The 14,377-nt window shown below is 38.1% G+C and overlaps 4 protein-coding genes and 1 long non-coding RNA gene across 7 annotated transcripts in view; 3 read left to right on the top strand and 2 right to left on the bottom strand.

Moving 5' to 3' along the window:
* The window catches only part of LOC124316145, a 411,551-nt gene that overhangs the window by 285,418 nt on the left and 111,756 nt on the right, over nt 1-14,377 (top strand). The window lies entirely within an intron of this gene.
* On the bottom strand, nt 823-2,781 carry LOC124316643. Of its 2 annotated transcripts, XR_006911906.1 has the most exons (5): nt 2,118-2,781; nt 1,890-2,052; nt 1,462-1,811; nt 1,189-1,401; nt 823-1,127 (listed from the first exon to the last, which is right to left on the bottom strand). It is a non-coding gene; the product is annotated as an uncharacterized LOC124316643 (long non-coding RNA). The 2 variants fall into 2 exon arrangements; XR_006911905.1 differs by having other exon boundaries at nt 823-1,401.
* Nucleotides 3,185-5,887, top strand: LOC124316423. The gene is made up of 3 exons (XM_046782356.1): nt 3,185-3,437; nt 3,507-3,834; nt 3,907-5,887. Exons 1-3 carry the CDS (start codon nt 3,243-3,245, stop codon nt 4,380-4,382), a joined length of 999 nt encoding a protein of 332 aa, XP_046638312.1. The 5' UTR covers nt 3,185-3,242; the 3' UTR covers nt 4,383-5,887.
* LOC124316487 (zinc finger Ran-binding domain-containing protein 2-like) lies at nt 10,268-12,120 on the top strand. 2 transcript variants are annotated; one of them, XM_046782467.1, is made up of 9 exons: nt 10,268-10,433; nt 10,505-10,566; nt 10,647-10,746; nt 10,806-10,888; nt 10,949-11,064; nt 11,132-11,358; nt 11,417-11,476; nt 11,723-11,812; nt 11,929-12,120. In XM_046782467.1, exons 1-9 carry the CDS (start codon nt 10,381-10,383, stop codon nt 11,957-11,959), a joined length of 822 nt encoding a protein of 273 aa, XP_046638423.1. In that variant the 5' UTR covers nt 10,268-10,380; the 3' UTR covers nt 11,960-12,120. The 2 variants fall into 2 exon arrangements, with proteins under 2 accessions (XP_046638423.1, XP_046638422.1); XM_046782466.1 differs by having other exon boundaries at nt 11,723-12,120.
* On the bottom strand, nt 12,063-13,303 carry LOC124316561 (translocon-associated protein subunit delta-like). The gene is made up of 5 exons (XM_046782573.1): nt 13,140-13,303; nt 12,659-12,777; nt 12,433-12,597; nt 12,303-12,368; nt 12,063-12,236 (listed from the first exon to the last, which is right to left on the bottom strand). The coding sequence occupies exons 1-5, from the start codon at nt 13,195-13,197 to the stop codon at nt 12,132-12,134; spliced, it is 513 nt and encodes a 170-aa protein (XP_046638529.1). The 5' UTR covers nt 13,198-13,303; the 3' UTR covers nt 12,063-12,131.

Below are 14,377 nucleotides of genomic sequence, written 5' to 3' on the forward strand. Positions count from 1 at the left end.
GAACAAAACGAACGAACGTACAAAGACAAGAAATGTAAGAAGTAACCAAATACGACCAAATATAAAGTAGAAGATAATAACTTTATATAACAACTACAAACTTCTCCCCAGCAGACTAAATAAAGAATCATCGCGCTTTATTAAAGATCCTTAGGAAAATAAAAGAAGTTCATAATTCTTGGGCAAATATTTGAATGGACAGTTGGACACTTGCGTCTAATAAATAAAAATTAATTTTTGCAACGCAACGGTGCGGTTCAAAAGAGAAAGTAGTGGATGATGTCAAGAGTTTTAATAAAAGGCCATCTGGTCCCTTCCTGCCACGATTTCTCAAAACAGATGCGTCTTTTACTGTGGTCAAAGGAAAATGTTTAGAAAAAAGAATCTTGTAACTTTCACACAACAGCGCCAAGGGCGTTTCACTTTCTCGTCTTCCTTTCGCTCGGATCGCCTTCCATAACTTTGACAACTGTGGCCATTCCAGACGTCAAAAGTCTTTGGGTAGTCGTCGCAAACGCAGCACATTTTTACTTAGTCAAAAAGATGCGTCTCTTCAGTCTGTTCTTCACGTTGTTGATTCTTTTGGCGGCCTGCACTGGTGGTTCGGCGATTAAGAAAACCGTTTTGGACAAAATTCCAAGTACTAAACCTGGCGAAATCGGAGTTGCACCGGATCGTAAATGTCCTCCGCCAAAGCAAATGGATCCACAGGGAAATTGTCGCCAACCTTGGGGCCACTGAAAATGTTGAGGTACATAAATTCACATATAAAACTAACCCTAAATTTCTAAAGTTTCTAATATTTCCAATAATTTAGTTTTGAATTTCAAAATTCGGTTTGGATGACAATATTGGAGTCACTTCACCTACTACCCAGTTATGTTTACCGAGCACTGAATACTAGCCAATATTTTAACCCCCATACTCTTACAGTCTTACTCGTTGGAATATTCGCTGAAATATAACGAAAATGTGTTAGAAATTTTTTACTTTAAAAAGGTCGATTATTAGTTTCCATGAAGCGGCTGTAATATGTTCCATAAATGGTGCGTGCCATTCCAGGCCAAGGATTTTTCAAGCACATTAAGGCACCTGTTAGCTACATCATTGCCTTTCAACTCCTCCCCCTTTACAGAAAAGATTTCCAGCTAGGATGAATTTGGAAAACAAATAAATATTAGACATTACCTTCTCTCCCAGAATAGCCGGCCAGATTCAGTACATCGGCCTCATCAGCATACCGGGATGAATTTCTAAGCCATTGGCCGAGGGTACCAGCAGACTGATGCAAATGCCTCCCGTTTCCGATTGCCAGCACCAAGTGTCCACAACGGCGCATTTCTCTTTGCGTCGTTCAACTTTGTTGTACCAGTGCCATGCCTCCACGTTGATGGGTTAACCCTGAGAGTAAAGTACCGTTGAAACGTAAATTATGTTTTGTACGACACTTAACAACCATACCACAGAACCCAGAATGCAGAGAGCTGAGATCATATTTTTCAACATGTTTTTCGTCGTATTTCAATAATAATCGAATAGCGGTAGGAGCTGCATACAATTGGTTGATTTTTAGACGCTGGGCAGCCTTCCAATATCGACCTGTTGGGAAAACGAGAATTAATTACGTCAGCATTTGAGATCCTCCTTCTTTGCAATCGGAAACTATTTTAAACTATGCATCAACGACGCATAGAGAAGACAGCCAGCTTGGGAATGAACAATCCCGTCAGGGTTTCCCGTGCTGCCGGATGTGTAGAGCATAAACAAGAAATCTTCGCTGTCCAAAACGGCCGGTTCACATTCGCCCCTCTCTTTAACCATCGCGTGACAAAAATTTGCCGTTAGGTTAATGTAACAGGTTTGAATTAAATTAATGATTTTAAACCAACCTCATTAAGATCGACATCAAGAAGCGATGAATCAACAAGATTCTTTTTGCTTCGAGAATAGTTTTAACAGTCGGACATTTTTCAACTGTTGTTCATTTCTTCAATTCAATTAATTTGCCACCTTGGACCCCTTGGCCAGCAGTAATAACTACCGTAGCTTCAGCTAATGAAAAACAATAGAATATTATTAAAACAATTTAAATAAAGTGAAATTAAAAGAATGAATACCGTCGTTGATGCGATTGGCCATCGCTTCCGCACTGAATCCGGTAAAGACTACGGAATGGACGGCTCCGACATGGGCACAGCAAGCGAGCATTGAGGCGACAGCAAGTGGACATAAATTGGTGGGACATCAATTGCCACTGGATCACCTTTTTTTCCCACTCCTTGAGACTTGAGAACGTTGGACACTTGATTCATCAACGTGTATAATTCCCTGCCAGTAACCAATTAAAATTAACAGTTAATAAACGATTGCTACGCCAATAATTTTCCTTCACGTCCAGTAAAACGCGATCGATGAGTAATAAACCAAATCAGACCAGTCCGCAGGGTAAACTCCGTTTCAATAAACGGTAGATTATTGTCCAATGTCCATAATAGCCACTTAGAAAACAAATAATACGAAATAATATCAGACCGTCATGCTGACATTAGACTGCATGACATTTAAAAATTCTAATCACGAAATCTATCTTCTTTCGACAGGGATATATTATACAAACACAAATAAGACTCGTCATTTACATCCGCAATAATATCTCAATCTATCAAGCGTAACATTTAAGTTGAACCGAGTTGAACGCAACAACGAGTCAAACTCCAAAAATTAAAACGCACGTCCAAAGTTGGAAACATCATTATATAACAAATTCCGAACAACTAAATAATGGCATATTCTCACTCACCCAAGTTGTTTTGCTGTTGGTTTTCATCTGTTGGACTAAAAACTGACGAAAAATGGGCAGTTTTAATCAGGTGAGTCATAAAAAGCGGCGTCATGACAACCAATCAATCAGTGCGGAGCCATTACGCATCGAAGATAAAGCGAAATAATAGTCGTTAAACAAAACAAAAATTAATTTCTCTCAAAAGAACCAAATAGATTCAACTAAACTTAACGGAATAATTGGATCACAATAGTGACGTAATTATTTGAGTCATCATAAAACAAATATGTTGATCAAGAATAACAACCAAATTTCGAATTCAAATATCGATAGTTATCTTTTATGGACCCCTTGCTAGATAGGCGATTGATAAAACCGCACTAAAGGTATTTAAACCACAAAGTGGGTTTTTCTGTCGATTGTTACGTGTCGCTTTTGTTACAAAGAAAATCGAGTAAAAATGGCTCGTTTGTCAATCTGTTTTGGTTTGATGTTGATTCTGAGTTCCGGGACAATTTGTTCCTCTGCTCTTAACGCATTTTCCTTGGAAGATAAACTGCAAGAATTGGAAGTGAGATTAGAAGCCAAAATTGAAGCTAAAAATGCTCAACTTGAAGCAAAGGTGACACAACTGGAGGCGCAACTTGAACAAAATGTAAGTCTACTGTTAAGTTAAATTCAGAGTTTCACTGTAAGGTAAACACTTTTGCCTTTTCTTTGACAGAATGAACTAAGACAAGATTTGGCATTGAAAGTTATACAATTAGAGGCCAAAAATGTCCAGCTGGAAGTCAAAATTGAAAAACTGGAGGCCAAAGTTGAACAACAAGATTCGCTTTTAACTTCCCTTTTACGAGAGATACGCACAGCAGCAGCAACCGATTATGTTCCAATTAGCTATAATCAATCGCCAGTTGCCATCAACGGACTGCCGTCTTCGTGCGCGGATCTCAAATTGATTGGCCACACCCTGAGCGGAATTTATTCCGTCATGGGATCGGCGAAAATGGAATCCGTTTTCTGCGATTTCACTAAACTACCGGACGATGCGGGTAAATGATTTAGATTCTCGCGAATTACTCAGTTCCATTGATCTCATTTTTAATTCTTTAATTATTGAAAAGGTTTTCAGAAATGGATTGGATTCGTCGACGTCAAATCGGCGCCCGTCCATTTCTTCGTCCAGAGAAATTCAACATTTAACACAACTAACACTCCGATTCCGTACGATTTGGCGGTGGTGAACGAGGGAAATGCCATGGATTTGACATCAGGGAAATTCACGGCACCGCGACCAGGAATGTATTCTTTCTCTTTCACGGGAGTGGCGCGTCTTTATTCTTCATCTTTTTCTTGGTTTTGGTCTCATCTTTATTTGAACGGGAATCGAATCGGGTCGAGTTTTATTGAAGAGTTTAACGGCCCCGTTGATCAATATAGTCCGTTTACCCTCCAGTCGACGCTGAACTTGAAAACAGGCGATCAATTCTGGGTGGAGATTTCTTATTCTTCAGACTCGTATTTGCGTGACGGCAGCGATTACCACCACACCCATTTCACGGGTTTCATGTTGGAGGAGGAAATTGTCGCGTCCCTTTGAGGTTCAACTTCATAGGCGACATGAAACATTTTCGACCCCTTCATCGGCGATCGAATGCGCACGTCGACACGAATTTTTTGGGGGAAATTCAAGGGGGAAGGGAAGATAATTCATTCGTGTTCCAATTCATTAAGGAGTGGCCATTTCTTAATGAAAATTGAACTGTAGATGTAATTAGTTTTACTTAATACACAAACCAAGTTTCAAAATTCTATCTGCAAAACTCTAGACGTTATAATTAAAAAAACAAATTTGATTGTCAGATTGACAATAAACGGGAGGCCAAAATAAAATGGGAGAAAATTCATTCGCGTTTAATTCGTTTATAGTTTGGAATTAAAAAAAAAATTCTTTTACAGATGAATTAAAATTTTAGTTTTGCGCTCGTCCAGAAAAATTCGCTTTTCTAACTCTAAAAATAAAGGTAGGGGACGTGAAAAACCCGATTTGATTGCCAGATATAAATATTCATTTTATTTCGTTATTTTTAAATTTCTCTTGGAATTAACACGAACACAATGCAACTACACATCTCGCTTATCTTTAAGGAAGTTTTTACTATTTCAATTTGATTTAAATAAATTTTAATTATTTACTTCTCACGGTCGCAGGATGAGAAAAATAAAGGAAGGGGAGAAAATTCGTTCGACTCCAATTCGTGAAGGAGTAAAAATATCTTTACGAAAATTGAACAGAAGATGCAACTAATAGATATTTGTAATGCACACACTAAATTGCAATTGTCTACCTGTAAAAATGTGGGCGTGGCAAGTAAAAAACCAATTTTGATTGTCAGATTTATAAAAGGCGCGTTAGATAAGAAATGGGAGAAAATTCATTTGCTTCTAATTCGTTAACGTATTGGAAATTTTTCGAAATTTCTTCACAGTTCTTTGCTCATTATAGTTGTGCATGGCTGAACGCAAATTCACGCGTCTATCTGCAAAATCAAGGGCAGGGATTTGAATTTGATTAATCCCCCTTCCCCAAAAATTTAAACTTCAATTTGATTGCCGATCGCAGCTTGAAATCACATTAAAATTAAAGCTGAAACGCTTATATATTTAAAAACAAAAACAAAAAATTTCGGGACTAAAAAAAATAGGGAAGAAGAAACAAATCAAATCCAATTCGTAGAGGAGTGGGAATTTCTTGACGAAAATTAAAATGTGGATGCAACTAGACATTTTTAATTCACACAGAAATTTTCAATTTTCTATCTGTAAAAATGTGGACGTGATAAGAAGAAAACCGATTTTATATTGCCACATTTACAATATAGAGGGTGGACTAGAAATGGGAGATAATTCATTCGCCTCGAATTCATTTACGGTTTAGAATTTAAAAATTAAATCAAAATTGCACATAGATAAACCGCACGCATAGCTGAACACAAATTCGCTTGTTTATCTGTAAAAATAAAAGGCGGGGGACGTGAATCCTCAAAAAAATTTCTCAATTTGTTTTCTTATCGCAGGTCAAATTAAATAAAATCATCACGAGAACGAAACTCTTTTAGTGCCTAAGTATCTCGTTTATCTTTGGTAATTCCGTAATTGCGTTTCACTTTTTCGGTTTCAATTTACAAAATTTGAATTTCACCCGCCGTACCCGCATGAAAAAATGGACAGACGCGCCATCTATTCGCACGGTGTGAAAATGACGAAAAAGCAACGGCCGTTTTAAAAAAAAAAATGAAAGGCCAACTTTTCAATTTTAATTTAAACACGTCGTAAAAGCTTATTGAACGATATATTGCTGATGCGAATTGTGGCACGTGATCAGTCGACAATTCGAAATTGAAATTACAATTTACAACAGGTACAAAAAAAGTTCTTACCTGCTGCCTTTACTTTGATGAATGTCGTGGTGTTGGCTCAGGTGAGTCGTGAGTGGAATTTTCTGCATTTTGCCAAAGTGCCAGGAGTGGTAATTCAAGGTCTCTGAGGGCTTAATGGTGATGATTCCTCTGACTACGTCGATTCGGTGGATTGAAGCATTTAACAATCTCTCTGTAATCAACTCGACATTGACTGCACTGATTAAACAACAGACGAATATTCGCGAGAAATGGGAAGCAGGGCTGCCAATTCATGAAGTTCGACTCTGCATAATAAATGTTTGACGACGCAGCCTAATAAATGTTGACAAAATTACAAATAGCTGCAAATAGCAAATAGTTTTTGACAAATAAAACTGTTGACTGAGATCTACGGCAAAGGTAAATAATTAAAAATTGTTTAAAAGTACAGTGCTATTTAGAATTTTACCCCTCATTTGCTATCTGTCAACATAATAAAATGTGTTGCACAACAGTCGTCAGGCTTTTAGTTTTTTCGCTACAGTGAAACATTTCTCTGTCCTTAACCTGACAATGCGTGATTAAACATGAAGGTATGACTCATAGGAGCGGAACAATTTGCAATACAGTTGGACATGGACAATGGAGATTTGGAGACAGTGGAGATTTGGTATTCTGATAATTCATCCTCGTTATTGTATGACAGACTTGCTAACCGCCAGACCCATTTCACGGGTTTCATGTTGGACGAGGAAATTGCCGCGTCCCTTTGAGGTTCTTTCATTAGCGACACGAAACATTTTCGACATGAACATTTTTGTTTAATCACGAATTCTATTCGCGAATGAAATGGCCCTAACATAAAAAATTTACATTCAAATATTTTTAGAAACAATGGCAAATCTCGAAGCTAAATTTGCAAAAGAGCTAATCGCCATTAGGGAAGGTAATATAATTTGACAATTTCAGATTATTGTGAAAGAGATCCTTTTTCTTGCACGAGTTTTTTAATTCCACAGCGGGACTTCATTTTGAATGATAACCAAAATTCAATTTAGTATTCTTCTAATTAATTAATTTAATTAATTTCTAAATCGCTAACATGAAATTAAATTACCACTAAAGTCTAATATGAATTTTACAGCGGTACAACAAAAGTTGGAAATTACCCAAAAAGAGTTGGATGCCACCAAAACATTATTGACCTCAACTAGGATCGAATTGAGTCAAACGAAATCCACCGTCGATGATCAGGCGAGAAAATTAAACGGTAAAATGACATTATTTTGAATTTAAGCTTTTTTTTAAATTTTAGTAATTTTATATTCTGTAATTAAGTAGAAAATTTGCAACGGTTGAATGAACTAAAAGATACCGAAGAAAATCTGAGAAAAGAACTGGGCGGTAATATATTTATATTTAAATAAAAATGAAAAGCTTCTTATAATGTAACCCAATGAAATGGTTCAGCAACCTTGAATCTTTTGGAAACCACAACAACAAATTTGGCCTCAACAACATCGAGCACAAATGCGGTCATTGCTGAATTGACAACAAAATTAAATGGTAAATGATAAACTTAAAGTCTGTTTACCATATACGATGAATTAAGTTGTAAAGTAAATTTAAGTAAATTGTAAATCAAATTTTTTTTAACAGCCCAAACGAGTGAATTAATTGACATTGGCCGAATGCCAACCTCGTGTGAAGATCTGCAGCGGACGGGACATAAACTGAGCGGATTCTTTTCTGTCAAAGGATCAAAAAAGATGGAAATGATTTACTGCAACTTTTTGGCTAATCAAAATGGTACGTCTTGTTCATGTTTCCTGGTTATTGTTTGTCTAATTCTTTTGTTTACAGACAAACAGAAATGGATCGGATACGCCGACGTCAAATCGGCGCCCGTCCATTTCTACGTCCAGAGAAATTCTTCATTTGGCACAACATACACTCCGGTCTCGTTCGACTTGGCGTTGGTGAACGAGGGAAATGCCATGAATTTGACGTCGGGGATATTCACGGCCCCGCGACCGGGAATTTATTTTTTCTCTTTCACGGGATTGGTGCGTCTTTCGGATTCATCTCATGCTTCGTTTTATTCTTCTCTTTTTTTGAACGGGAATTCAATGGGGACGAGTACTGTTGAAGAGAATAACGACCCCGTTGATCAATTTAGTCCGTTGACCCTCCAGTCGACGCTGAAACTGAAAACAGGCGATCAACTCTGGGTGCAGATTGATTATACTTCTGGTTCATCCTCGTCTTTGTATGACGATGGTTGGCACAACACCCATTTCACGGGTTTCATGTTGGAGGAGCAAATTGGGGAGTCCCTTTGAGATTTGGGGTTTAACATCTAAATTGAACGTCGACACCAACATTTGGGGAAGGGAATTTTAAGGGGAAGGGAAGAAAATTCAATCGATTTCAATTCATTAAGGGGTGAGTTTCTTTACGAAAATTTGACTGTGGACGCAAATACACTTACTGAATACACAAACCAAGTTTCAAGTTTATATCTGCAAAAATGTAGAAGCAACAAGGGAAAAACCAATTCTAATTGCACAAATTTATAAAAGACGGTTAGAAAGATCGGACTAGATGTGGGAGAAAATTCATTCGCCTCTAATCCATTTACGGATTGGAATTTTTCGAAAAACTTTTCAAGGTTAAACGCGCACTATAGTTGTTCATGGCTGAACACAAATTTGCCTGCCTATCTAAAAAGAAACGGCGTGGGACGTGGAAAACTCTTTTCGATTGCCAGATTTTCCTCCAAAAATTTAAATGTCTCAAGTTATTTTCCTATCGCAGCTCGAAATTTAATAAAATCTACACGAGAATAAAACATTTATATTCCCTACGTATCTCGTTCATCTATAGTTAATAATTTTCACTTTTTTTTCTCGTTTCAATTTGCAAAATGTGAATTTCACCCGTACCCGAATGAAATGGACAGTCGCTCGACGTGAAAATGACAACAAAAAGCACAGCTTCAAAATGAAAGACCAACATTTCAATTTAATCATGTCGTGTTGTCTAATCCAAATCAAAATTCATAAAAGGTACAAAAAGTTCTTACCTGCTGCCTTATGATGTCGTGATGCTCAGGTGAAAGATTTTCTTCATCTTGTCCAGTGCCACGTTCGGTAATTTACGCTCTCTTGAGGGATCAATGGTGATGATTACGTCGACGTCAATCTCCATCTCACTATTTTCAAACAATGAAATGGTTCGCACTTTGACACAACACTGTAAACTTGAGTTGGTAGCCTAACCGTTTTCAGCCTGTAGCCTAACTGTTTCTTTAACTCGGTGTGAAAAAGAACAGCAACGGCCGTTATAAGAAAGGACCAACATCAATTTCAATTCAATCATGTCGTGTTAGCTAATTAAACGATTGCTAAAGCGAATAGGGGCATATGATCGATAGATAAATCGCAATCGAAATTTAAATTCGCGACAGATACAGAACATTTTTTACTTGCTGCATTTGATGAATTTTGTGGTGTTGGCTCAGGTGAGGAATTTTCTTCATCTTGCCAAGTGCCAGGATCGGTAATTCACGTGGTGAGGGATCGGTGAGGTTTGTGATCTTCCGGTGATGATAACGTCGACGTCAATCTCTACAATCTCAATCTCACTGTAATTAAACAATTAAATGGTTCGCACTTTGACACAACACTGTGACAGAGTTGGTAGCCTCACCGTCTGTGGCCAAACTGTTTCCTAAAATCCTAACTTAACGATACACGAGACTCAATCAAGGCACAAGTACACAAAAGTTGTTGCTCTGCAGACGAACATTTGTGAAAATCGGGAAGCGGTGATGCCAGTTTCAATGTAAACAAACTGGAAAACACGAAAAGAAAAAGACAAGTTTTTCTCTGGGTGTGCCAAAGCAAACGGTGAATTAACCTGTCAAAATAAAATACAGATATTACGCGTATTGAAAAATAACATGAAAAACGGCCAGTCTCGCAGTGTGGTACTCGGCCATGAACGACACATAAACAATTTATTCTACACAATAGATGGCGCTGGTAACTGGCACCACTCTTCTTGCTAGAACTGGTTTACTGGTCTGTGCTGCTAACACGAACACTAACACGTATAAATTCTCAGTTGTTTACTGCCATTTATCAAGCTAAATTTAACTTCGGTTACCCCGGAAGAAATTCAGTAATTCTTTAAATGGCTACGAAATTTCGGCCTAGTGATGGCGATTGGACTTGTCCTGATGAAAGGTTAACAATTAACTCGTGTAATTAGAATCAATATCATTCAATATCATACTAACCTCCCGTTTGCAATTCAGCTGTGGAAATGTCAACTTTGCTAGACGAAGTGCCTGCAATCGTTGTGGGAAAGCCAAAGAAGGTACTCATTAGTTAATATTCATAACTACTTACTGTTGTGATTGTTTATGTTTTAATCGGAAATGTTTTTGAATGATGCAGATGACAAAGCAAAAGCTAAGAAGCTTGGCATGGAAATCGGGAAAGATGCAGCAGAGAAGAGCAAGGGCCTTTTTAGTGCAGATGATTGGATGTGTACAAAGTATAATATCTTAAAATTTAAACCCGTTTGTGCTATTTCTAATGTACTATTTATTTCAGATGTGGAAATGTAAACTGGGCCAGAAGGGGAACTTGCAATGTATGCAATGCCCCAAGGTTTGGAGAAGTGGAAGAACGAACAGGTAATTCCAATGGACAAGACATTTGGAAATGTGTCTTATCCTAACTGTGAATGTGTGTAGGTTATGGAGGAGGCTACAATGAACGTGGAACAGTAGAGTATAAAGAAAGAGAAGAGTCAGATGATGAATTTGATGAATTCGGACGTATCAAGAAAAAGTTCAGGAAAAACGATGTGGTAGGTTCTGTAAACTTAAACTTTAAAAGTAAGTTTTGATTGAAAGCTTTTTTTGTTGTCACGTTAGAACTCTGATGAGTTACCTTCAACATCACGTGAACCAAAAACATTAGACGACGAGGAGGAGGATGAGGAAGAAGATGATGATGATGGAGATTTATCAAAATACGATCTTAGTGGTTGGGGTGACGAAAGTAACGAGAATCCCGAAGAAAAGAAATCATCACCTGTCAACGATGCTCCAGTAAAATCAGAAAATGGCAGCAAAACCAGCGGAGTGCGTCACTCTGAAAAGTATTGAGTTGTCTTTTACCACTATTGAATTGAGCTCATGCTGTTTAAAATTTGGCAGATCCAGGTCTCCCGGTCGTTCCAGGTCGTCTTCTCGTGATCGATCCGGTTCTAGGTCAAGGTAACACCCGGTAGCGACAATTTGGCTATCGGGCAAACAACTTTTGTTTTTCTGTTGATTCCAAAACACCCCCAAATTTATTTTTGAACGGCTAAACTATCATTCTTGTCGATGTGGTTGAGGTAACCGCTTGTAAGGTCCGTATCTAGTTCGAACCCAAACGGTTATTCGAAACAATTTTTCCACACGTGTGCTTTTTTATCGACAGAAATTTTGAGATTACGTAGAAATTTCTCCCATTTTTAGCAGGAGCAGAAGGTCAGATAAACGCAGTGATCGCCGCCGACGCCGTTCAAGATCTTCAAGCGACCGTTCTAGAAGCCGTTCTCGGTCCAGGTTTGGTTTGCCAATCAAGGGCTTTCATTTTTAGTTGCTTCACAAACAGAACAATCGTCAAACATGTTAATTAACTATTGCGAATATTGAGACAAGTTCCTCTTCTTGTATACTAGGTCTCGTTCTAGAAGCCGCAGACGTCGCTAAACTTCTTCAACTTTACTCAAAAGCAATTTGAGTAGATGATCAACTGCATCGCTTGCAAAATTACCCTTTTACACCCATAATAGATTTTGATAGTAACATCATCTTCACCTTTTCCTGCAATTTATTTTCTCATGGCAGAAAAATAAACAATTACTTCCAAACTTTGCATTTCTTATGCCTCCAGTTTCGTTTTTGTTGTCACGGCGTAGTATAACACACCAAATGCAACAATAACAGCAGCTAATTCAGAGTTGATCCATGGTCCAGTGTAGGCACCCTGAAATGAAATCACGACTCGTTTAGTTTAGAAAATCAAACAAGATTTAAGGTTTCTTTAGCTTACGGGATGGTACAGGACCACAACACCGACAGTTGGAACAGCGGAGGTGTCTTCACCGTTGCGTTGAGCCTAAAAGAGGAATTAGTTAATTTTCAGGTAGGAAGTAGGGGTTCGACTAATGAGTATTATTTACCTTGCGAACGGCAGCGTAACCTTCATCATCGTAGACTTTGATTTCAAAGTTTCCACGGGGAGCTTTCTTGGTTTCTTCCAACCAGCTGACAACATATTCGTTGGTTTCCTTGCTCTTTACAACAGACAAGGGTTTGCCACCAACCTCGGCATACAGTGGGATGTCCTGAATATTTGGTAAAGCTTGTGAAATTTCAGTTCATTTAATAAAAACAGGAATGTCTTACAGCAGGCTCTCCATCGCAGCTCAGTTTAAACTGGGAGACATAGGCGATATTTGTGAGAATGGTGCCATCGAGAGTGGTGAAAGATGTGGAGGTCAAACTTGGACTTGAGCAGGAGGAAGCTGAAAATAATGAAATAGATAATCAGATTTGTTTCACACTATTACAATTAATTGAGAACTCATGTATCTTCCCCTAAATAATATAACATACAACTAAGTTGGTTTAAATACTTGGTGTCCCCATTTCAAGTTCTTTGCCCCGTTACTGAGATCCCAAAATTCATACTAAAAACAAATCAGCTTTTCTTTAATAGAATTAATTAAAATCCTGTTTCTGAAAACTTATATAGTATCTAAATAGAGTTGCAATATGGGAAGATAATCACAAATTTCTTATTTTCCAGACCGGCTTCGAAACTATCCATGGACGGTTTAAATAGGAAGGCTACTCCGAAAATAATGATGGTTACAAAAATAGATACCTGAGACAGCGGAGAAACACACGGCGATAGAAAACACGACCAACAACTTGCAAGACATGATGGGATACAAAAGGATTGCGAATGGACAGTGGTTGTTACAAATTTTCCTTGGTTTTTGACAGCAACTGGATGGTTGACTTTTTGGCCACCAGAGGCGTATAGGCCACGTTTGATGATGTTTACGTGTGCTGCCAGATTTGTTTGTCTAGATTTCACTCAAATTGATTTAATTTCAATAAAACATAAAAATAATTAGATAAAATGAAAAATAATCTTCTGATAATTAAAAAAATTAACATTGCAGTTAATGTCTCTGTTTGACAAAGTAAAATAAAAAGATCGGCACGTCGTCTATTCCCGCCATCTAGCGAAGAAACGAACGATCCTTCGTGACAACAACAACAACAAAAAAAAAACACCGTGAGTCCGTGACCGCTTATGAACCTAATAAATAATGATAAACATTAGCATAAAAATATAGTAAAAAGAACTATATTATTCCCGCAGCATAATGAATAAATAATGAACGCACGAAACAAAACATATCACGGAGCAGCAGATGTTTCACCAAAACAGCAGAGTGACATTGAACTTGGCAGCCATATGAATAAATTCTTAATTCCCCGAATTTTTGCTTCGGATCAAATGCCTTCCGTCAACGTAAATATAAACACAGCCGTTGCCATTCCGTCTAGAATTATCGTCACAGCGCAAACCGGAATGAAGAGATTCAAGTTTTCCGCCAACGACGCAAGGTCACAACCGTCAAATTGTTTCGGTGGTGGTGGGAAGAATTTCATGTCAAAAGAAAAATGAACATGTTGATAGGCATGATGGGGTTATTTCAACAAAAGCTTTTCTTTTCTTCATGTTTATTACATACAATATCAAAAGGTACTATTAAGTAAAAGAGTCAAGTAAAACTCGTGTGCTTTTCTTGCGAGCCCATTCTTGTCCGCCCTGGGTACGTATCATTTCATGGCCGCCCACCACAAACGGGCGAATTCAAAAGATATTGCCCGTTCGTGAGAGTGTATATCCCGCGCCGCCACACGAGAGGCGGGACTACCGGCTCTACTATATATATATATGACTCGATTTGGTGAATTTCTCCATCCATAAACAAGATACACACACACACACGCACAATGGTCGGTTCCCAGCGAGTAAACACGTTTTTCTTTCTTCACATTTTCACGAGGAATGCGCCGTCGAAGAATCGGGAAGAAGAAAAAAAT

The sequence above is a fragment of the Daphnia pulicaria genome, chromosome 12, assembly GCF_021234035.1.
Source record: "Daphnia pulicaria isolate SC F1-1A chromosome 12, SC_F0-13Bv2, whole genome shotgun sequence".
NCBI lineage: Eukaryota > Metazoa > Arthropoda > Branchiopoda > Diplostraca > Daphniidae > Daphnia > Daphnia pulicaria.